General features: G+C 40.8%; 2 protein-coding genes across 2 annotated transcripts; one reads left to right on the top strand and one right to left on the bottom strand.

Moving 5' to 3' along the window:
* Positions 1–6,630: 6,630 nt before the first annotated feature.
* Positions 6,631–8,137, bottom strand: foxq2 (forkhead box Q2). Its single transcript, XM_072390277.1, has 2 exons — positions 7,667–8,137; positions 6,631–6,993 (listed from the first exon to the last, which is right to left on the bottom strand). Exons 1-2 carry the CDS (start codon positions 8,135–8,137, stop codon positions 6,631–6,633), a joined length of 834 nt encoding a protein of 277 aa, XP_072246378.1.
* A 3,581-nt stretch (positions 8,138–11,718) lies between these two features.
* pias4a (protein inhibitor of activated STAT, 4a) lies at positions 11,719–22,131 on the top strand. The gene is made up of 12 exons (XM_072389725.1): positions 11,719–11,794; positions 13,640–14,021; positions 14,162–14,246; positions 14,349–14,390; positions 14,582–14,672; positions 16,724–16,852; positions 17,278–17,383; positions 17,465–17,538; positions 17,643–17,803; positions 18,552–18,703; positions 18,812–20,379; positions 20,413–22,131. Exons 1-11 carry the CDS (start codon positions 11,768–11,770, stop codon positions 19,084–19,086), a joined length of 1,524 nt encoding a protein of 507 aa, XP_072245826.1. The 5' UTR covers positions 11,719–11,767; the 3' UTR covers positions 19,087–20,379; positions 20,413–22,131.
* The last annotated feature ends 479 nt before the right edge of the window (positions 22,132–22,610 follow it).

Genomic DNA, 22,610 nt, shown 5'->3' on the forward strand with positions numbered 1-22,610 from the left:
CACTCCACTTCTATTGACACTCGCTACCCTGCAGCTCTCCAAAGACCCGAGGAGAATCCACTACAGTGATTGTCTGTGCGAGGGGAGCCTGCAGAGACAAAGGGGATTATATAATGCACAGGCATAAAGAACCATAAGTGATCGGATTTAGCGGCTGTTTGACTTCTTTTCTTGACAATCCTCAATGGGCAAAAGAGGAAAAAGATCACGGAGGGAATGACATCTGAACGGTTTGAACCTGTCTTTCAGGCCTTGAAAAAAAAAAAAAGAATCCTCAACATGCATCAATATGTAAATTAATTTTCTTCTTCCTGGTTTTTCTCACACCAGGAAGTGCATTGGATCTGTGCCCACCACTGTCACTGGCCAGTGTAAGTGGGGTCAGGAGCTCAGGGTCAACTGAGAAGAGGTCAAAGGTTGTAGAGCAGTGGGTCTTGTTAAAATACCTTTTAGCCTCCTTCAGGGATATTATGTAATGGCTCTGGGAATAGGTTAGGCTCCACGTTGGCTGTATTGTGGTGGAAGTCAGTGATATATGCAATCTACTTTATGCCAGATGTATATTCATTACCCTTTTTAAAAAATCAGAATGCAACGGAAGCGCCGGAAGGTCAAGAGGGCTCACATATAAGAGGTCACATTTATGTGGGTTTTTTTTAAGTATCTTTGCTTTGGAGGAAGTATCTTGTACGAAAAACACCTCTGAGGGGTTCTCAGCTTGTGTGGAGGGCCTTTTTATTCTGTCACAAATCAAAATCTTTAAGAGGTCCTTATGCAAAACATGCCTTTTTTCTTCAGGGTTACAGCGAAGGCTCATCGAGGTTAGGGTAAAACTGGGTTGTGCTGATCAATATATTGGAGACATTTGAATATCAATACAATGAGAGCACTGTCTTCAATCTTAATTTTTAATAAGGTGATAATAAGTGTATTAATTTTCATAACTTTTGTTCAATAACCTTGGGATATGAGCGATGGTGGTCCATTTTTGCACAGCGAATATGCATCTCCCTCTTCTGTGTTGCCATTGATCAGTCCTGCACCGTTTCTCTCCCCCTCGCTTTGTCCTCCAGACTCCTTCCCCTCACACCCTTGCACTGTAAAATTCATCCTTATTCTCCGCTTCAGCAACCTAACTGTGCGCACTACCTTTTATCAGTCCAGAACTGTTAAATTAATAAATTGATATTGACGAGCTATCAGCCGTGGGGATAAATTATTTGGGAGCAGAAGGCGAGGGTCACATGACTTTTAGTACCCACGATTCTGTAATTATTCCCCATGAGAAGAATCGTGGTGTGGTGCATTGCCCTTCCCCCTCTGAAATGAACCAACATGCATACACACACACACACACTATCACATGAAGAACTATAAATTTCCTTACATACAGTAGATTGCAGGGGCCATGGGAATACTCACGATCATTACTACTATCATAACCGTCATGATACTGGATGTTAGCCTGCTGCTGATTGCATTTTATCATCACAATTTGCACAAAACTGAGGTGTGAAACCAGGAGCCTGTAGACGATGTAGCACTGAATGCAAATTATACTATATTGAGCTTTGCATTGCCGTGAGCATGGAGTAGACTACCTGCTGAAGCACAATATAAAACTGCAGGATGAAGCCCCTGCAGCTGATGGTCTCCTCCCGATAACAAATGCAAATAAGAGGTGCAAACTAGATGGGAGGTGAGCCCTGCAGATGAAAGCGGCAGCGAGCATGTCAGAGTGCCAATCATGAGAGTGTTCTTGTTGCCCTCCGGCCATCACTGACCTTTTGGCCCTGGCCAAGGCCTAAATGTCAGAGGTCACCAATCAGGGTCATCGGGGATCACTGCAAAACCCTGGCCTGGGATGCATTGCCATGGCAACACTCACTATAAGAGAAGAGATGGGGGTGTTATGCATTCTGTATGCTAACATCATGCACACGGATACACACGTATACACATCAAGTTGAGCATCACTTGTGTGCAGCTGTTTTTGGACAAGATCCAAATAAGCTTGGCATGAACGTTAAGAAAACTGACTGGTTTGTCACATCTTCACCTACCCTTTCAAGGTTGATGGGTCCCCAGACTGCGAGCAGGTAGATTCTGTTTAGAAAACTATAAAAAGTGCGGCACCCCATGAGCGACTGGCACCACTGAGAGCGAAAAGGTGAAGGATTATTTTGCTTTTTTTCTGCTGCATCGAGAGCGCTGACCATTTTGGAAACATATATTAAGTCTCTCATTTAGACTTTTGATGAGGCTAAAAATGAATGTTTCAAATCTGAGTCTGAGTCTGAAAACTGGCAAAACTGTCTGATCGATGGAGGAGCATGGTTGTTCAGTTACAACTAACAGGTGTTAAGCTGTTACTGACTGAATTTGTATGTTTTTTCAGGCGGAAACTGAGAAAAAAAAATAGCCTAAGGGGTTATAGACTTATGGACCTATTTTATCTGCTATGCACATGTCTGCCTTACAGCTCCATTTCAAGGGTCCATGTCAGTGTGGATCTCAAGGGTAGGACGATCCATTTAGAAATTATTTTTATGAATGAAAATAGAGCAAAAAATGTACATTCATAGCCAGTTCAGATTAAGACTTCTGCTTATTTAGAATAAATGTATTATGCTCAACACAATATCGAACACATTATATTCTAACCGGAATGCGTGGACGTGATCATGGGGTAATCGAATTAATTGGCCAAATAACTGTAATGATAAAAGTTTTCCATTCACTTGAGTTGAATAGTAGAAAACGCTGCTGAAAATATTCGCTTGCACCTTGCGTCATCTAGTGGTGGGATCACGCCTCCTCCTCCTCTTCCTCGATGCTGCCGCTCGGCTCCTCTGCGCGGAGGAAGAAGGGGAAAAAACCCCACTAGTCTGCTTTTGTCCCCGGGGAGCTCCGGTCGATGCCTCGTCCCACCATATGTCTGATCGCAGCTGCCAATCAACAGGTCAACGCGACCCCGGGGAGGCAGACACTGGTGGGGAGAGATCAAACAGTGGACCTCGGGGATGACAGATGCAGATGGAAGAAAAAAAGAAAAGAAAAAAAGGCAATGAAACATTGCTTCAAAGGTGGCAACGGTGCACTGGGAGGCAAATTATTGTTAACAGTAATCTGCAGAATAGCGCCTCGCATTCTGATCGATTGACTATTACGGAGCCTTTGAAGCCGAGGTAACACCAGGCTATTGTTCATAGTGGGACCCAACCAGAAAATAGTGGCTGGTTTTGGTTCAACTGTAGCGCTTCTTAAGCCTTAAATACTACTTGCCTCTATGCAATCATGCTTTCTAATAGACCTGCAATTTGGGTTCCGCCAGCCCTCAGGCCTATTGAAAGTTATTCATCTGCAGCCGCATCACGACGAAACTTCTGAGATAAATAATTAAATGAATGTGGTCCTGCAAACACTACCCAGTTCTACAGTTCAGCTCAGCCTGTTTTACAATGAAGCGTTTTCATAACCATATTTCTTCTTAGAAAATCACTCAGAACCCTGTTTGCATTGTAGAACATTTGTTATAAAATTTCTTTTATTTTTTTCTTGAACGAAAAGAATTTCTAATGTGGATAGAAAATTAGTGATGGACTTGAACGTTTGAACTGGCATTATTTCTGTTGGATGGCCCAGAACTCAAGGAGATGTCATTTCTTAAAGTGTTTAAAGTGTTTTTTTAATGTTTAAACTAGGTACAAAATCCTTTTTTTTTTCTCATTTTGTTCAAGCTTTCAGGTTTGTTTCTTCTTGAGCTGAGATCATAAATTGTGTAAAACTGAACCGACTTTTAACTAGTGTGACGTTAGTCAATGCGTTGTCATTTAGACAAAAGCAGGGACACTGCAGTGAGTCATTCCCTTCGACTGATTAACTGAGCTGAATAGTCATTCAAAATGTCATTCATATCACACACAGCACACACACAACAGAGGTTACAAGCTGAAATCCAAGATCCACCTTCACCCAAATCAAAGCAGAATCCCCTCTTTCAAGTGTCCCTCTTTCATCTGTTTACACACAGGTTCAGGCTGTGCTATCTGTTGTCTGCGGCATCTCCTCTCAGATCACAGAGTTACATGCAAGTTAAAGGGAATCAGCTTTGGAATGCTGCTGTAAATGTGGTGTATTAAAACATGGCCATAATGTTTTCATCGGCAACTCAGCAGGACTGATCTTCTTAGCTCACTCTCTGCTAATCAGCAAAAAAATCTTTTGGGCTTTAATCTACGGCCCCCCAGCACCCCTCCACCCATCTCATTAGATTAACAAAATAATACGTTTGAATGCACACACTCACAGCTCTTGACCTCAATCTGATTCCCCTTAAAAACAAAAAAAAAAAGGTGACAAGTTTGGTGTGATCGGGATGTTGTTCGTGATGTTTCAAGAGGAAAACACTCAAAACATTTGCTCAAGTGCCTTTGTATCACTCCAAGTGCACATCACTTACCAGCTCACAGCTTTAACATTTTCCCATTTGAATAACTATGTTTAGTGTGTGTTTGCTTGAGCAGAAAAATGACCATGTGTGTGAATTGGACGTGTTTGTACGCCTGTGTGTGTGCGTGTGAGTGTGTGTGTGTACAGCAAACATATGCAACCAAATTAAAGCCGTAAAGCTGGTGAATTGAAGAGGATTTCACGCAGAGACCTGTTCATGGGAATTAAGCAAATTAGGTCTTCAATTAGCCGCTGACATTGAATAGGAAGATTTGGCGAACAAAAATTAATTAGATGGATTTGTCATTGTTCTAATGAACATCACCAAATACTAAGTGTTGTTAATAACACCCGATCTCTCTGCCTTTATCCCTCTGACATATTGTTTGTCTATTCAGAATCTAATTTAATGTCAAATACTCCCTTATTCAAATATTCAATAATTTGCAAATAAGAAGCCCACATGAGCTGAGACAAACAAACTTCAGAAAAGTCAATGTATGATCTAATCCTCTTAGGCTGCAGCACTGTGGATGTAAATGCCAACCTTTCCAAGTCAGAGAGGAATTTCACTATTGATGTAGAGGCAGATAGGTGTGGATTTCCTCTTTCAAAAAATATCAGGCACTGAAGGCAAAAACAATATTTTTTTTAGCACTGGTCAGTTTTTAGATTTTTGCAACATCTTCTCTCTGACCAAATTTGGAGCTTGTAAATAGAGGATTCCAATGAAAATGTGTAGAATCTTACAGCTCGTGTCTTTAGAGGATGTTTTTGAAGAATTTGTTGAACTGTTGGGCCAGAAATTTGCACTTCGGTAGCACTTATATTTCGTCTTTTGATGACTTTGTACATATTTCATTCAAACCTTGATTAATGGAATATTCTATTTCATTTTTGAAAAATTTGATCTTTTTTTTTTTTTCAATGGTTGTCGGCAGTATTCATCGGTTCTATGGAATGATTTTTTAAAAAAAAAACAGCTATAAAAATCCCGCTCTGTGAAAAACTGACTCTAATATGTCCATATAGAAAAAAGGAATTTTGAAGCAGCCTTTAATCAGTGCTCAGATTTCTGTTTTGGGTATGTGATTGACTTTGGTCCACATCTAGCAACATAGTATCAAAGTAAATTTAAGAGAACCTATAATATGAAAAATAATTGTCTTAATTATTAAATTATTAATTATTCGGAAATCTTCATGAGGATTTCTATTTATTAATCATTTATTCCTTTCCACCTATACTGCTTCCCCTTAAACAGTTCAATTTATAAATATTGATATTGTTTCTGCTTCCATACTGTACTCACTGACTCTGGCTATTTGTTTATATCTGTTCAACAAATAAGTTGAACCTATCAGTTATATTTATACATATCCTTTAAAGGCCCTCTCCAATAAATCAGTGCTTCCTTCCCTCCCTCTCTCCCTGCCCCCTTCCCTTTCCTCCACTCCCTTCATCTTGGACCACCCGTGGTCCCCCTCTTTCTGCAGCAGCGGCTGCAGATTACACAGTGTGATAAGCTTCCTATTTCTTGAAACTATTTGGGATTGCTGAGATTATCTGGCCTCATTTCCGTAGGAGTCCTCTTTGGAAAGCCCAATTTAGTCTCTTAAGGCACAAGATTTTGCATCCCGACAGATTTGATTAATTAGCATCTAACGCCGGGTGGTATTTTAGCAGTGGGCTCACTTTTAGCTAAATCTGCACACATGGGCAAGCCCCCGCACACATCTTTGTCCAAGTGTCTTTGTGAGGACTTTATGCTGACATAATCCATACCTTAGACACTTACCCTAATTTACAGTTACAAGTGAATCCTTTACCCAAACCCAATTCTCAAATGTACAAAAATCTATTGTAGAATTGATGCAGATGATTAAGAAAAACAAAACACATAGTGTTAGATTCAGTATTTTTGTGAGATTGTGACAAAATGTTCAAAAAACATTCAGAATACAAAAGAAAGAAGTGCATCAGCTTTAAAAGATTCATACATTTTATTGTATTTAATCATTAAAAGTCCTGAGTTGAGGAAGAATGTAATGTCATACTGACCAAATCAACTAAATTTTAACGTCAACTAATGACACAGTGATAAAAAAATAAGATAGTAAAGCAGTAATTTTGGTTCAGAACTCTAAGTATTTTTACATCTTAGCAATACAAGCACTCTCAGGGTACAGAGGCATTGAGGCTCAGGTGGAGCCCCACTTGTGGCTGAATGTTGGACCAAGGCCAGTAGAGTCTAGGCATCAAGCAGGAGAGTGCCGGGACCTGAGGACAGCACCAACAGGTTGTTCTGTTGGGGACTGTGGTGGGATGGTAGGAGGTCAGGGAGTGAAGGCGGAGTTGTCCTGCCATCCTGCGTACTCTCCGCCGTGCCCTCCGGCATTGGTAGTCCCCTTTAGAAAAGTCTTGATAGTTTGCTGGGTGAATTGCCCAGAAGTGGCCTTTACCGTTGTCGCTTCGGCCTGCTTTGATGAAGCAGTCGTTGAGTGACAAGTTGTGGCGCACGCTATTCCTCCAGTTTTTATCCTGTTGGAGCGATTAAAGACAATAGGTCAGGTTAAGACAAAGTCTAAAGGCAAACAATGGGTGTCTCCAACCGAAAATGAACCTGTGAGGCCGCTAAGTGTTATTGATCACCTTCAGGATGTTCTGTAGTGGGCAGCGTGCACCGTTATGTGCTATGAGTGCATATGATCGCAGTAAAACACGACACTCGGAGTTACCTTTTTAGCACGTCAAGCAGTGCTCAGCTTTAATCCACCAAGCTACATCCAATCTGTTGTAGCACCTGGTGAAGGCAGAGGCAGTTTGCGACCTAGCAACAGGATTACTTTATTCGTGAATTTGCCAACAAGGAGATCATCTACTGCCCCTGTGAACTACTAAGAGCCCAGACAGATTACCTGAGCCAACAAGGTTGCTTTGCCTCAGAAAACAGTTGCTACGAATTCTCCACGTTTACGGCTTTGTGCAAACATGCTCTGTCGTTTATTGTCCTACGACTGGCTTAACCGTATTTTCCATCAACAGAACATGCTTCATTTCGGAGACCTCCCAGACACACACCACTCCCCTGTATTGTTAACCATGCTTCACATAATCACTTAATTTGACCTTCTTTCTTCACAATAAAGCTTTCGATTTTACATGTGGATTTCTTCCTGCCATATAAACAGAGTAAGACAAGGCATCGACGTACCTTACTCTTGAAGTAAGGGTAGTGGTCCATGATCCACTGGTAGATGTCACATAGCAGCAGTTTCTTCTCCTCAGACGCCAGAATTGCCTTGGAGATGAGAGCTATGTAAGAGTGGCTGGGTTTGTTCGTAGATTTTTCTAGATTGCTGCTTGTTGTGGCAGTGGTCACTTCCTCCACCTCCTCCCCTTGTTGCTCTTCATCCCCCTCTTCTTTACTGGCTTTGCTTATTTCAGTCTCTGCCCCTGACTGCTGTTGACCATTCCCCTGTTTCTCACGGTTGATCCTCACCTTTTCGAGTGTAGGATTCTGATGATTTTGCACGTTGCTCTCTGTCTGCTCTGCCGCATGGCTTTCTGTTGCTTCTTCCTTAGAACCTTTGACTCCTCTATTGAACAGAAGGTAGTCAATAGTGAAACTCAGTCCCAGCCTGTCTCTGCTTCCGTTGCAGCCGCTTCTGCTCTCCGTCGTCATTTCTGCATTAAGATATTTCAGACTCATTGCAGAGCTTTGTTTGGTTCCACGCTGAAAATGCCTCTTCCGAAAGTCTTCTTAGAATTGTGACTCAGTGGTTCACAGCATGGCTTTTTTCCTTTAAAAATAGGACCCTTAATCAAACGAATGCCTCGATGTCACTTGACTCTCGACAAAATCTTACTGTTTACACGATCACAGATAAGATGAGCCTCTAAACTGTTGTTAACCTTGACACGCTCACGTCTGACACAATCACAACCTGTAGAAATGACGTCAGACTACAAAGCTAATACGGTCACTTTGTTTGTCGAAAAAAAATGTAGTTAGATTTGAGGGTGTTTTTTTCTCTCTGGTAAACCTGCTGATAATAACTTCTCTCTAGGTATCCAACTGCCTTTTTTCCTGCATCAAAGAATTGTGCTTCACGGTTGTGAAGGTGTCTATTTATATGACCGTGAATTTATCCCTTCACAGAAAGGGGCAAGAAGGCACAGCGGAGGTCCAGGTAGGGGGTCTCAATTGAGGCGGATTATTTTTATTAACCTAAGCAAATCTTTGTAATTACGGGAGATTAAACACTCAAGATTTAGTAAGACGTGGTGTGCCAAGGATGAATGTTATAGAATCAAAGACCTTTTAGATGCCGTAGTTATCCTGTTTAGGATGCTGTCCAAAGAATTACTTCAGTTACCATAGAGCACAATTAATGGGTCAAGTTCAGTGACTGGGAGTTCATTCATGCCTATTTATCAAAGAGAGCATAAATAGTATTTTGCTGCCACAAAGAGTTAAAAGCAAAAACTATGACTCATTAAGATTGACTAATTTCCTGTTTTTGACAAGAACCTTTGTAAATAAAATCTCAGGGTTATTTTCATTACAGATTTGACCAACAAGGTATCATTATAAAGATGTTGTTTGTTTTGCATTAGCAATAAGATATTGGGCATTTTTCATTTGCAACACAGATATTCGTTTTGTTTTTTTCACCTACCCAAAAAATAATTGGGGATATAATTACTGGTTGAAAATAAACAGCTCTTAATTCTACTGTATAAGTCTATGATTCTGTGTGATATTTTACTGCTGATTTACTTGAAAAACACTGATTTTATGCCCCCATTAAAAAGTTGCAGCACCCTAAATTACTTTAGCTAAACTTTAGCTAATTCTTTTACAGAATTTGAAATGTTATAATAATAGCAGTTACTTATATTTCTTCAATTCTAAACACCAAAGACTCCGCTGTTCCTTTTTAATGATCACTTTATACTGTTCAGAATATTTAACTTTAATAAAGTAAATTTCTTTATGTTAAAGTGTCGAGATCAGAAATCTACAACTAAAAGTCTTTTAAATGGTAATTCTGCATGATGACAGAAGTTGAGGATGTCTCTTTAAACTCTTCAAAAAGATATTCAACAATGGAATTAAAGCCAATGTCCTTCATGTGATTTTGACAAACCTTAAGAATCCTTAATGCACTTCATCTGCTTTTAAACTTAGTGTTAGTTCAACCACTTGATTTTGATTTCCCAATCAAAGTCACAGAAAATGTCCTTTAAATAATTTTACCCCGGTACCTGCATATTATCTATTTGCTTTGTGGAAAGGACTGTAGATCCTTAGGTCGCTGGTTCGGATCCGGCTTGAAGGAGCGTTATGTTAGAAAAATTCTCTTAAAATTAGGCTCAGAGTCGCTGGATACGATCAACACAAAACATTTATTTCTTGCAAGAAAGAGACAAGTCCTCACAACCTGTCAGGAAGATGGCTCAGAGTTGTCTCCCCGACAAAATGGTGCTTCAGATATTTATGTTGTTTATTCTTGCTGATCACACAATGTTATGAGAAAAGGCGCTTTTCTCACCATTCATTATTATGGGAAGGAACATTCAATGTTATGGGAAAAGGTGCTTTTCTCCACATTCCTTGTTATGGGAAGGAACATTCAATGTTATGGGAAAAAGGCATTTCTCACCAGTTAATATTATGGGAAAGACAAGTACAAGAGTCAAAACACTTTTGCTTGAATCTTAGAAAAAGAAAAGATGGAGGGACTCTTCTGTCATAGTATAACTATATAATTTTTCCAACAACAGCACTTCTTTGAATCTGTGTCACACTTGTGTGCATGAAATGTTTAAATCCAAGATGTCACTTCATAGATTAAGTTTGCAACAGTTTCAAAACAATTTTCAAAATACAGTTTATTTGTGTCTCTTATGTTCTCTTAGCTCTGACACAAATAAAAGTCTAATTTTAATTGTGACTGTGTCCAAGCAGCCTTTACTGATCGACTTACTAACTGTGTAGTTGTGGAGATGTGAAGAACCTCCAAATTACACATAATTGACCCACACCATGTGCCTTGTGTCATCACTTGCCGTATACAATAGCACAGCGTCTAGATAGATCCGCTTTGTTCAGTCAGTTTAACAGAGAAGGTGAATTAAATCACGGTCAGTTCAAATCATGGACCATGTTGCCCTCTTCTGTTTAAATAATGGAACAAGAAATGTATGCACAATGCAGAGCACTACTATTTGCTACCTTGTAAGAGCTTTCATAATCAGTATCCTATATTTTTATGCTGGCTGTTATGTTCCAATAATGAAAAAATAGGAGACAATGTTTAAATTAAATTATTAAAAAAGCAGAAATAAATGTTAGTCTGTACTTTGAAGTTGTGATTTGGATGTGCATTGATTAGCCACAAACAGGTGTGTAAGCAACTAAACTACTAGAATCTTACTTTTGGTCTATAACTTTTAACTGTAGATAATGTGAAGCATAAATAACCTTTCCCAGGAAACACCAAAGCTTTACTTTTACTAAAATTTAGGGTTCTTATTGACATTTCACGTCCAAAATGAAGCCCATAGAAAACACACCACTTTATTACACGATAATGCAATTTCCTCAATTGATTTTTTTGTTTCCATGAGGCTATTCTTTGCCCAGATATCAAGAGCTGTTACAAAAACAGGGCTGGATCATCAGGGGGATTGTACATTTTCCTTAACACATTTTTTCAAATGACCATTTCAAGATGATAAAACGTGATAATTGTGTTTTAGAGAGCATTTGGTTCCCATGCACTTTGACGTGCGTGTGCGTGTGGGTACGAATATTTATTCAGACGTTTAAACTTAATTGTGAAGATATCACAAACAAAGCGTTACCTTAACATCGGACGGCTGGGTGTAGAACCTGAAACGGAATTTTTGCTTGAACGGGATTTAAACGGACCATCCGACCTAATCCACTTGACACCCCATACTTTACATCTACGTTGAATTTAAACGGTCTCTAAGACATGGGGTCAAAATATCTCAATATTATAAAACTGACAAGTGATTATTTTCAAATTACTTTCACACGTGGTTTCATTAGGGAACACTGAGGCCTATTAAAGAAAGCAGACCTGTCTCTGAGTATTTTTTTAAAAGTTGTACTGTATCTTTAAAATTTGATAGCTCCTCCTATTTTGAACGTCCGTATTTAGTTACTGATGGAAATTTCGCTCTGATTGGCTAAGATTGCCCGTCAATCAAAGCAGTCTTAGTGTTTCATTGGTGAAAGACTAGTCGTCATTTCTGACTCTCGCGGTACTGCTGCACGAAGATGGCGGCCGAACTGGTGGAAGCGATGGTAGGTAGAGCTTGGATGGCTTTTGCTTGATGTGAGACGGGTGCGGGAGTGTGAGTTGAAAGTCACACCGGTTGTGGGATAACTGGAGGTGGTATAAACGTATTGTTAAAAGTATATACCCTTACAAATGTGGTGTATTGTAAACACGACGAAACGAACTAGCCTGTAAGGCTAATGTAGCTACCCTGCTAGTTAATGTTAACCAGGCAAGTGCGTTGCTTCAGCTAGCATCATGCTCTGAAGGAAGACAGAAAATGAATGATGCCACTCTACAAGCATCTGAGTGTTTGCTGCTAGCATACCTCCTGTTGTGTCACCATTTTACGCTATTTGACTGACAATTATGTATGTCTTTAGTTAGCGGCTTTGTTTTTGAAGCACCTGTCAAAATGTTCATTAGCCATTATTGAGCACCGACAGTCCAGTCTGAAAAGAGGCTAGCCTGCTGATAGCGCTATGTACATGTTCAACTGAGACTGAACAGACGTAAGTGATGCTGACTTTATGACACAGTTCGTCCATCAGAAGCCGAATGATAAACATAAAGCTTGTTGTGCAGATTTGATCTAGATACAACACAGTTATCCACTGATGTCCAAGTGAACACAAGCAGACAAAGTAGAGGCATGTCAAAGGTTCAGGATTTTCCTGCCACAATAACATTTGGAGTTTGGCGTGCGCTCCACTTTACCTCTCCCTTTTAAATTTACACCCTCAGGCAGTGCTGGTTTTTTTGTTTTGTTTTGGTCTCATGTGAAGATAAGTAGATGGATACTTTATTTATCCCGAGGGAAATTGAAGCTTCAGCTGCTCCATGTACCTTTTGTGGCCTGCTTTGAGATGAACTACTCCACTTACTCTAGAAGTATTGTGCCTTTGTATAGATACGCATTGATTACTGCACATTTAGGGTACTTTTTCAAGAATCATTATAAGTGTTTACTTTTCATTTGATTGTGCCAACTACACTTTCACTGTTTTCAGGCTATAAACATCTGTGCTTGTTCTTCTTCTGTATACATTTTGGCTGTTAGCTGCATACAAACAGGTTAATCGCTATCTCGCAGCTAAATTCCATTAGTGATTGCTCAGGATTTAGCTGACATGCAGGCTAACAGTTGTGAAAGTGTAGATTGTTACATGTAAATAGTGCTGTCATTATCATGAAATATTTATTTGTTTGGTTGAAATACAACATCTCTGTTAGGTTTAAGTTAATGGTGTTATTATCTACCGACAAATGGTATACATAATAGTCCAACAAATTGCTTCATTCGCGGCTTACCTTTGTCATCTGGCTCAAAACCAGAATCTCCCTTCATGTGGTGTTATGCCTAGCAGCAAGAGTATGATTGGATGCTGTAGAAATTAAAACGGCTCAAGAGAAAGACTTGGTGTTGTTTAATTTCATTATTTAAAATGAACTGACATCTCATCTCATTTAACCTAGCATTTGTGCTTAAGTTGAAGATTCTAGTTTTGAGTTATTTGACTCATTTTGATGCTGTTTTCCAGGCGTATAAAGTTTAGAAACTTGAAGACAACTACCAGAGAAACCAATAGCTTATCAAGCAAATGTGGTAGATTGTATTTTTTCATACTTGGAACATACGGTTAAAGGGATTTTTGTCGACTTAATGAGACTCCAGTCATAGAAAATCCGAGTAATCTAAACCAGTAACTCTGTAGCAATTTAGGGCTTTGCATTTCAGTTGGGCACCTGTACCCCAGTTGAGATTAAGCAATTGAAAAAACGCAGGCTTGTTGGTTTGGTCATCATGTAGTTTCTCCACATCACCTAACTTTATTGTCTCCGCGATGCTTTTTGTCTTGTCTTCCCTCTAGAACATGGTCAAGAGTTTCCGGGTCTCAGACCTGCAGACACTGCTAGCCTCAATGGGTCGCAGTAAAAGCGGGCTGAAGCAGGACCTGGTGGGGCGTGCATTGAGGCTGGTGCAGACCGAGTACAGCCCAGAACTGCTCAAGAATGTCAGGCAACTTTATGAGTCACGGTTTCCCAAAACCTCTGGTTGGCTGGCGGCGCGGCGTCCAGAAGGTGTCCCAGTTGCATACTCATCTCTCAGCTCCTCCCCCACTGCCACCTCTCAGGGCGCAGACTACCTCAACGGCATTTCCAAACCGCTCCCCGCACCTGCAGCAGAGGTCAAGCTGGTCCCACTGCCCTTCTACCAAACTCTAGAGACACTGCTGCCACCAACAGAGCTAAGTGAGTCCAGACCATTTGTTGGTTCTTTGCTCTTGTTTTTAGATTTTGTAAAAATGGTTATTTTGCTGCTCTTTGTGTTGTTTTTATCATGTTTTTTTTCCCCACATTTTATTTCATGATATATATATATTATTTTGTAGTTGCCCAGAACAATGAGAAACTGCAGGACAGTCAATGCATCTTTGAATTAACACCGAACCAAGCAGACCAGATCAGAAATGCAAGGTGAATTTAAAAACCGCAAGATCTGCATTTTTCATTCATCCTCTTTTTATTTACATTTGTTATAGCAATGCTTAGTTAACTTGTGACTGTTTACGTTCTTAGTGAGCTTCGTCCAGGAATCAGGTCAATCCAAGTTGTTCTTAGGTAAGTATCCGGATATTTCTCAATCCTGTTGTCTGGAATGTTGTGATGCTGTCTGTTGCCTTGCTGTCAGTAAGATTTTCTCTTACACACACGGAAGAAAGGATAAAGCAGTTTTCTTCATACTTATTCTCTATTGGGCAACTAGTCATTTATTTGGTGCCATGCTTTTTCTTTCTAATCACTCTGTACAGAATCTGCTACTCAGACTCCATCGGTGTTCAGGAGGACCAGTATCCTCCCAACATTGCTGTCAAAGTCAACCAGTCCTACTGTCATGTGCCGGTGAGTTGATTCAGATATATGCCACACTTTCAGACTATAGACTAGACTAAAACTTTGTTTATTTTTCTGTTGTCAAAGAATTTCCTCCGTCATGAGGCACAGAGCTCGCTCATCTGGAAGAGCATACATATTGTATATTAAAGACGAGCCTGTGACACTATGGCTCAGCTTTAACTCCAACCTTTGCTGCACGATACATCAACCTTTCCTGTCTGCCTTAAACAGGCTCTATGTAATATAAAGCCCACATATACGTCATTTAATGTCCTTGAGTGCATAGCTACTTTTCCCATATGAAAATCAAAGAGGGGCTGAAAATTCTCCAGTTGCTTCTCCACACGTGTACTTCACATGAGGTGATTATCCACTTCTGATGCGTTTTCACAGCTAGTCGTACTAAATCATGGTACTGCTGGGTTGTTGTCCCGAATGTAGATCTGTGTAGAATAAAGATAACCAAGTTCACACAGATATGCGCACACGAATGTATCAACAAACGAGCAAGACTTCAGCAGAAAGTTGTTGTTTTCTTCTAGCTGGTAGTCGCTCCGGGGCTTACAAACTGTTGTGGTGGGAAGCCTAAAGATCCACACAAAGGTTTGCTTTGTTGTGTTCACAAGGAGTGTTGTCAACAATCAAACCAGAAAGACAGCAGTTAAAAATCATTGCTGTGAAAACAGGAAAGGGAATTAGGTAGTTTCTTGTGTTGTAAAAGGTTGCTATTGAAGGCAACCACACACCTTTGATGTCAGTTTCCCACCAACACGAGCGTTCTGCAGTTAAACCGTGTTGCTTGATGGCCTTTTGTTTTTGGGGCAGATCTCCCTGACTTGTTTGGGATAGAAGAAATGGAGATAACAAAATTACTCTGAGCCATTAATAAACATTTATTTAGCTGTCTTATTACAGAGCTAAATTAATAGGGTGATTAATGCAGACATTAATCTAATTCATTCCTTTTTAAATGAACAAAAGAGCTGCTTCTCACTTTGTCAGATATTCCATTTTCTGCTTGAAGTTTTGGACTGATGGCCAGCTAAAATAAACTCTGATGATATGACAACAGGCTCTGGAGCCCTTTTCTCAAATATCTTGTGCTGTTATTTCACCGCCTCTTTACACTGTTGTCACTCGCCCTCATTCATTCATGCTGTGCAAACATAGACCGTCTCAGTTTGTGCATGTTGATAACACACTGGCATCGCAGTATTGGAGATTTGACCACTGGTGACTGATGCCTTATGTTCTGCTGTGCCAGCTCTTGCCTACACAGCTGTAGATTTGGCTTTGTGGCACCTACATCAGGTGGCTCTGTTGTGCATCAACTTTGCCCCTTCATTTCGTCTCTGTTCCCTGCAATTGGGCAAGTAAAGCACATCAGTCCTCCATTAAACAGGCTTCTAGAAACAGAGTTAAAGACTTTATATCTGACTGTTTTCTGACAAAGAAACAACTGAGAAAATATTGAGTGCCAATGGTATGGTTGGAACTAAACATCCTGCAGGTAGACTTACAAAGTATACTCTTACATTTGTGTAACTAAAAGGGATTCCTGCAGAAAGGCTGAGGAGTCCACATACGATATGACCTGTTCACCTCACATTCGAATGTCAAAATAAACACCAGCCAGATGAGAACCAGAATTTTCAAACTCCTGCAAGGCTTCTTTTGTTTGACGTAAAAATAAGGCGAATAACTGCTCATTGTTACCACTGAGTGACCTCACATGAATTCATGGACCATCACCGGGGGATTTCCACCACCCATCGAAATAGATGCGTCTCATATACCGATCGGTAGTCTGTGTTCTTCTTGCACTTAACTTACACGCCGACACAAATTCCCCACAACTCCTCTCTGTGAGCCACAGAACAGATGAGAGCTGCCGAATGCCTGCTGGAAAATAAGACTTCCCTCTTGAGAGGGATTTGAAACCCCATCGACATTATTAAAAAGAGTTTTGATTGTTGGTAAATCGTTTCTGTTGTGTTGGATGTGTTTATGGTCATTTCTGTTTCTGTGTATTTGACATTTCCATTGTGTGCTTACAGGGATATTACCCCTCTAATAAGCCTGGCGTTGAACCCCGTCGTCCTTGCCGCCCTGTAAACATCACTCCCTGGTTGCATCTCTCCAATATCACCAACAGAGTCACCATCACCTGGGGGAACTTTGGCAAGGTCAGAGTCAGTCGTCTCATAGCTGTTATCTTTGGGCAAAATAGTGGTGCCAACATAGTAAGCAGAGCACAGTTTTTTCCCCCAGCACCTCTTCACAAATTTCATGCTGCACCAAGGCATGTTGGGACTTGCGCATATGTCAGTATTTCTCGTGTCTTACCGAGATGTGTTAAAACTCTTCAGGGTGCTGACTTGTAATTCTGTGACTGAAATATTGGATTGTGAACTGAGCAAACATTTAGATTATTGCTTAAAAGTTGAGCGAAATCACGTGGAACGGATTGAACAAAATGTCAACAATCTCACGTAAACTATGACTTGATTTAAAAAGGTTGCAGTTTTAGAATTCAAACTATTGATGCTCAGTTTTGGACGGCTACCTTTTGAAAATTAAGGCTCACAGCGTGTGACTCCTCTTGTTTCAGCGCTACTCTGTGGCCGTGTATTTAGTGAGAGTCTTCACTGCAGCGGATCTCTTCAACCAGCTGAAGCTCTGCTCTGTTGAGAGCGCAGAGCGCTGTCGCGAACGCAGTGAGTGACACTTTTAACGCCTAACCTTCCAGTTGCTGTGTTCAGAGCACTGATTCCACTTTTCTTACAATTTATCCACAGTCCAAGACAAACTTCGTTTTGATCCGGAGAGCGAAATTGCGACCACGGGCCTCAGAGTTTCCCTCATCTGTCCAGTGAGTCTGTCTACAGAAATCTACAAACCTGATATGTTTAGAAGCAAAGAATTCAAAATGCACAGTGTTTTAATGCGACGTCCTGTACCTCTCTCACGTCCCAGCTGGTGAAGATGCGGCTCGGTGTACCGTGCCGAGTTTTGACTTGTGCCCATCTTCAGTGTTTCGACGCAGTCTTCTTCCTCCAGATGAATGAGAAGAAGCCCACATGGACTTGCCCCGTCTGTGACAAACCTGCCCCGTTTGAGCTGCTCACAATCGATGGGTAAGAGACGTGCTCTGACTCGCCCTGCTTCAGCAACACGGTCTCACTTTTTGGTGTTTTTTTTGTAATTTAATATAACCACGTGTTGAAGCCCGCTTACATTTTTTTCATCAAAACAGCACAGATGCCTTCAGAGCTTTTTATAAACCACACACCAGACTACTATAGTTTAATTTTAAAAGGTTTGAATGGCCAAGACTTCTGATCCTGTAAATGACTTTGTTTGTTGGCTATTCAATCTCCATGTTGTAATGGTGTTATAATGTGGAGAACCATGTAATCCTGGGACTTGAGAACTTGTTTTGCAAATTTGAGACCTTTAATCTGTCAGAAGTGTTTCTAGGTTCTCTCTATTCCTTCTTTTAGGCATTACATCACTAACACGATAGCATTTGAAAAATAAAAAAACTGTGATGTAAGCAGCCTGAAAAATCTGTGACGGACACATTAACTTAGGCTTTTAATTTCCTTTCCATTCTGAGCTCAGATGCCTTCAGTTAGACTCTGTTACTTTTCTAAAGAATAAAATTTTCTCTTAATACGAGGCAAGAAAGAATATGTCTTTATCCCAATTGTCTTCATAGAGATTTACTAACAGTGTGTAGAAGCGTTCTGTGAGTGAATCCAGTCTGTAGGCAGCAGGAGTAAGAAAAGCAAAGAATTTGAACTCAGCTGACTTCTGCTTGGGAGCTGTATTCGAGTGGTATCTGCTTTGTGATGTGTCTCTTGCCTCCACTGCGTATTTCAGGCTGTTATCTGAGATTCTGAAAGAGACGAGTGAGGAGATTGAGGAGATCGAGTACTTAACAGACGGTTCCTGGCAACCCATCAGCGATGACAAGGAGCGGGACAAAGAAAGAGAACGCAGTCACACACCCGAGTACCGTGTTGTTGATATATGTGAGTGTTCAAACCCTGTCAGTGATACCCTCCTCTTCTGAGGAGGAGGAGGTGCAGTAGTAGTTTACTTTTGGCGATCATGTTCTGAAATGCGTTCTCCTTGAACAGGCATTCCTGAAGCAAATGGTCATTCACCGGCCCACAGCAGCACCAGCCTGTCGGGCAAATCTGGCAGCGGCTCTGTTGGGATGGCTGGAGTCACGGGAGGACCTGCGGCGGCACCAGGAGCAGGTGTAGTGGTAGATCTGACTCTGGACTCCTCCTCTGAGGAGGAAGGGGGCGGGGCTGGAGGGGACAGCGAGGACACAGAGGACAGCGCCGACAGTCCCGCCCCCAAGAGGGGCCGATACAACTACGACAAAGACCTGGTCACTGCGTACTGACCCCGCAGCTCTGTCCCCTCATAGACTGACACGCAGAGACAGAGAGGCAGGGGGCTTAAAACTTGAGGACAGGAACACGGTAATCCATTAGATGCAACAAACCCTCCCTTATGCCCAAACATCAGAGCCTTTTAGCAGCTCTGGTTTAAATCCAGACAAAACAAACACATACTCAAACCTGCTCTGTCAATGAATCTGAAGTATAGAGTGATGAGGATTCCTCTTTTTACTGTACACCACTGGAAGCAGCTCTTTTTTTGGCCATTTGTCACCTTACAGTGAGTATCTATACTGTCCTGCCTCTGCTAAGGAGGCTGAATGGGTTGGGCACCCCACCACCACCACCACCCTTGCTCCTCTCGTCCCAGACTATTCCCTCTCACCATCCCTCTTTGTATAGACTTGAAATGACAGGCTCTTTTAGCCACGGGCACTCGTTGTTTGCATCAGAGCTTTGTCACGTTAGTGATGAAACAGGCAGGTCGAAAAATGGAGGCTCCTCGTAGTTTTTGGTTGAAGGTGGAAAAACAACAAATGAAAAGGCCTGAAAAGATTGGAAGGACAAGGCAGAGATACCTGGAATGTAATGAAAATTCTACAATTCAATTGTTTTCTTTTATTCAAAGCTTGAAAGGTTTTTTTTTGTTTTTCAGGATTTCACCCTCTTAATTATGAAACGGCAGAACACAGTAGTCGGCATGTGACGCCTTCCATTTTTATTTTGTCCTTGGATAAAAAGCACCTACCTCAGTCATAAAAACTTTGCAGACTGACCAGGGAGTAGCTTTGAAAGAAGTGGAGGACAGAAGAATTGACAAGTCTTGAAGCCAATTTTACACTGGAGATTGTTTTCCTGCGTTTTCTTTTTTTTTTTTTTTTTTTTATATTTTAATTTAATTTGTTCCATTCATCTGTGTTCCCTCTGCAGCAACAACATGTCTGAAGGATAGTTAGTTTGCGGATTACCAGGTTAAGTGTAAATGATGCCAGCAAGGGAGGAAATGTGGTCACTCTGTAAGACATTACTGAAATTATTAAAGATTTATCAGGGCTTGATAAATCCATGTGGATATAACCGATCACAGTTACTGTGTGGCTCCTGTGCCAAGGCAGATATTTTAAAAATCCCCTTCAATAAGATGGTTATGAGGTCGTGGTGCCTATTATTTTGTTTTTGGTTGTTTGTTTTTCTTTACTTTTAAGCGGAGGAATTTGGAGCCCATTGTTTAAAGGCTAACTAAACTTGCCAGTTGGTGAAAAGTCGGTAGGAGGAGTTCTACTCGATTCGTGATCGTTTTTTTTTTTTGTTTTGTTTTTTTTTTTGAGTCAGAGGAATGAACAGGGCAGGATTCAGAAATGCTGTTAATCCTTTTACACTGCGTTACAGAATCCTCATTTGAGAGAGTCGTATTTATTTAATTGCTTCACATTCTCTTAACAGTTGTTTGTGGTAGTTTACATAACATTTGGCTGCAGCTCCGTAACTGTTGTTTGCAGACATCAGGGCACCCCTGCTGCTGAGCGTAGACATGTAACTGATCCAGGCTCACGGCTCTTCTGTTAGTGAATGCTGCTTTTCTTCTCCTCTGAATGGCTCCGACCTGGGTCAGAGCACCATTCGGAGTGTGTGTGTTTTTTTTTTTTTTTTTTTTTTCTGCAGTAGGTTCAACACAGCTGACACAAAGAAACGTAATGAAGTGTCGGTAAGTGCAACCCATCAAATTTAAAGTCACTGATTTGATTACAAATGGGCTGGTTTGGAACAAGCAGGCATGCTTTGTCCAGTAATCGCTCTCAGCTAACTCTCGGTGTCGAAAAGGTCGTATCTATTCGCCGGTTGAGTCTAACTTTAATTGGTCCACGCTGTAGGTTAGTGACCTATATTCCTCCCCACTTGAAGTAAGTGTAAGTACGTGATGGATGATCTTGACTAGAAATGCCGGCTTCGGATTCGTTTTGTTATTAAAACTTGTTACTAGGGCTGCCAGCACTTTCCTTTTGATACTTTCAAATGGTGATTTGTTTGAAAAGCCTTGGTGTAGTAAGTAGAAATCAAGGATCCAAAAAAGCATCAGATTAAAAGAACAACAGCCCTGCTCCACTTTAAGAAAGCACGATGGGTTATAACGCAGAGGAATTCGGTTACGGTTTTCCTTTTTTCGCCTCATGTACAGAGGAATGACATTTCAGCATCGATCTGGGGCCTTCTCGCATAAGTACACCCTCGGACACAGCTCATGATTGGAAAAAAGCAGACGGAGTCGAGTCACGTCTTCCGTTCCTTTGACATCGTATAAATCAATAAAAAGATAACGGTTTGGGAATCCACACGAAACTGATGGGACTTTACCTGTCAAACAGAAGTCCGCCCCCGACTAAAACCTTCTACATAAGGAGCTTTGAAGCAAAAATAGATGTACAGAGCAAGGCAGTTTGAATTTGGAAGTACTGGTAATACATGTTAAAAAAAAAAACGACACTTTAGATTGGTCATTATCTGGGTGGGTCTAACCTTTTTATTGCCTTGTGACTAAAGATGAGGTGGTGCAGGTTGCTACTGTGGAACTGAGCCAGATACATTTGCAGGTAGGTTTGGGAGCTAGCGAGAGCTAAGAGTCTGGTCTTTCTTTTTTTCTTTTGTAGTGACATCTCTTCTTATGATAATGCATAAGGTAGCATGGGCAGAGGCTTACAATCCATGATGTACATGTTTTGTTTTGTTTTGTTGTTTTTTTTTTTTTTTATATGTTCATATTAAAAGACAATAAAATTTAAATAATATTTTATTAAGCCTTCAATTGCCTCCAGTTCTTGTAGGCAAATGGACAATAAAAAGCTGTTGAGGGCAACGGCACTGGAACGCTGATGCCACTGAGAACTGGGAGGACTGCTCAAAACATGGATTGTCATGTCCTGTACCGAACGCTGAGATCTGGGGACACATTTGATGCCTGTTGAGGATGAAACTGTAAAATTTGAAATGATCGTATTCTAACAGCTGTTATTGACGTGTTGAAATAATTAAAATCGGTTCTTAAAAACCTGCCTGTTTGTATTTTTTATTTGAGCTTGGTCAGTCTTTGGTTTTACTCCACTCTCCAGTCAGAGTGGCTGCTTCTCTGTCACTTATGGCCTTGTGTCAGGATGATGGAAGATACCCATTTATCACTGTGACCGCTGTCTTGTATCAAAGTCGGTCCCACTTATAGCATCAGATTTCAAGAGAGGCATGATCCCTCCTTTTGCTTTGGGTCAAAAAGCGTCTGCCAAATTCATAAACATTACCTATAAAATAGCTTTACTGAACAAGGATATCAGCAAATGTATTGTTTTGCAGAAAAAATTGCAAAAATAGAAATGAGGCAGCAAGTCTTAACCCTTTCAGTGATCATTGTAATAGTCTGGGGGACAGGATATGTCCACTCCTCGTCCAAAATTTCTCCAGCTGCAGCCTTTTCTGCAGAAAATTTGTTTGCAAAGCACTCTGGCTTAGTGGGCAGACATATTTGTGTATAAAAGTGAGA

This window comes from Leuresthes tenuis, unplaced genomic scaffold, assembly GCF_036924035.1.
Source record: "Leuresthes tenuis unplaced genomic scaffold, fLeuTen1.0.hap1 SCAF_7, whole genome shotgun sequence".
Classification (NCBI taxonomy): domain Eukaryota; kingdom Metazoa; phylum Chordata; class Actinopteri; order Atheriniformes; family Atherinopsidae; genus Leuresthes; species Leuresthes tenuis.

Bases quoted from the DNA above. Each gene is read 5' to 3' on its own strand.
- pias4a (XM_072389725.1), top strand. From the start codon at position 11,768: ATGGCGGCCGAACTGGTGGAAGCGATG. The intron at 17,384-17,464 runs GTGAGTGACACT...ATTTATCCACAG, and splicing joins AGAGCGCTGTCGCGAACGCA to TCCAAGACAAACTTCGTTTT. The intron at 18,704-18,811 runs GTGAGTGTTCAA...CTCCTTGAACAG, and splicing joins GTACCGTGTTGTTGATATAT to GCATTCCTGAAGCAAATGGT.
- foxq2 (XM_072390277.1), bottom strand. From the start codon at position 8,137: ATGACGACGGAGAGCAGAAGCGGCTGCAACGGAAGCAGAGACAGGCTG. The intron at 6,994-7,666 runs GTACGTCGATGC...TCGCTCCAACAG, and splicing joins ACCCTTACTTCAAGAGTAAG to GATAAAAACTGGAGGAATAG.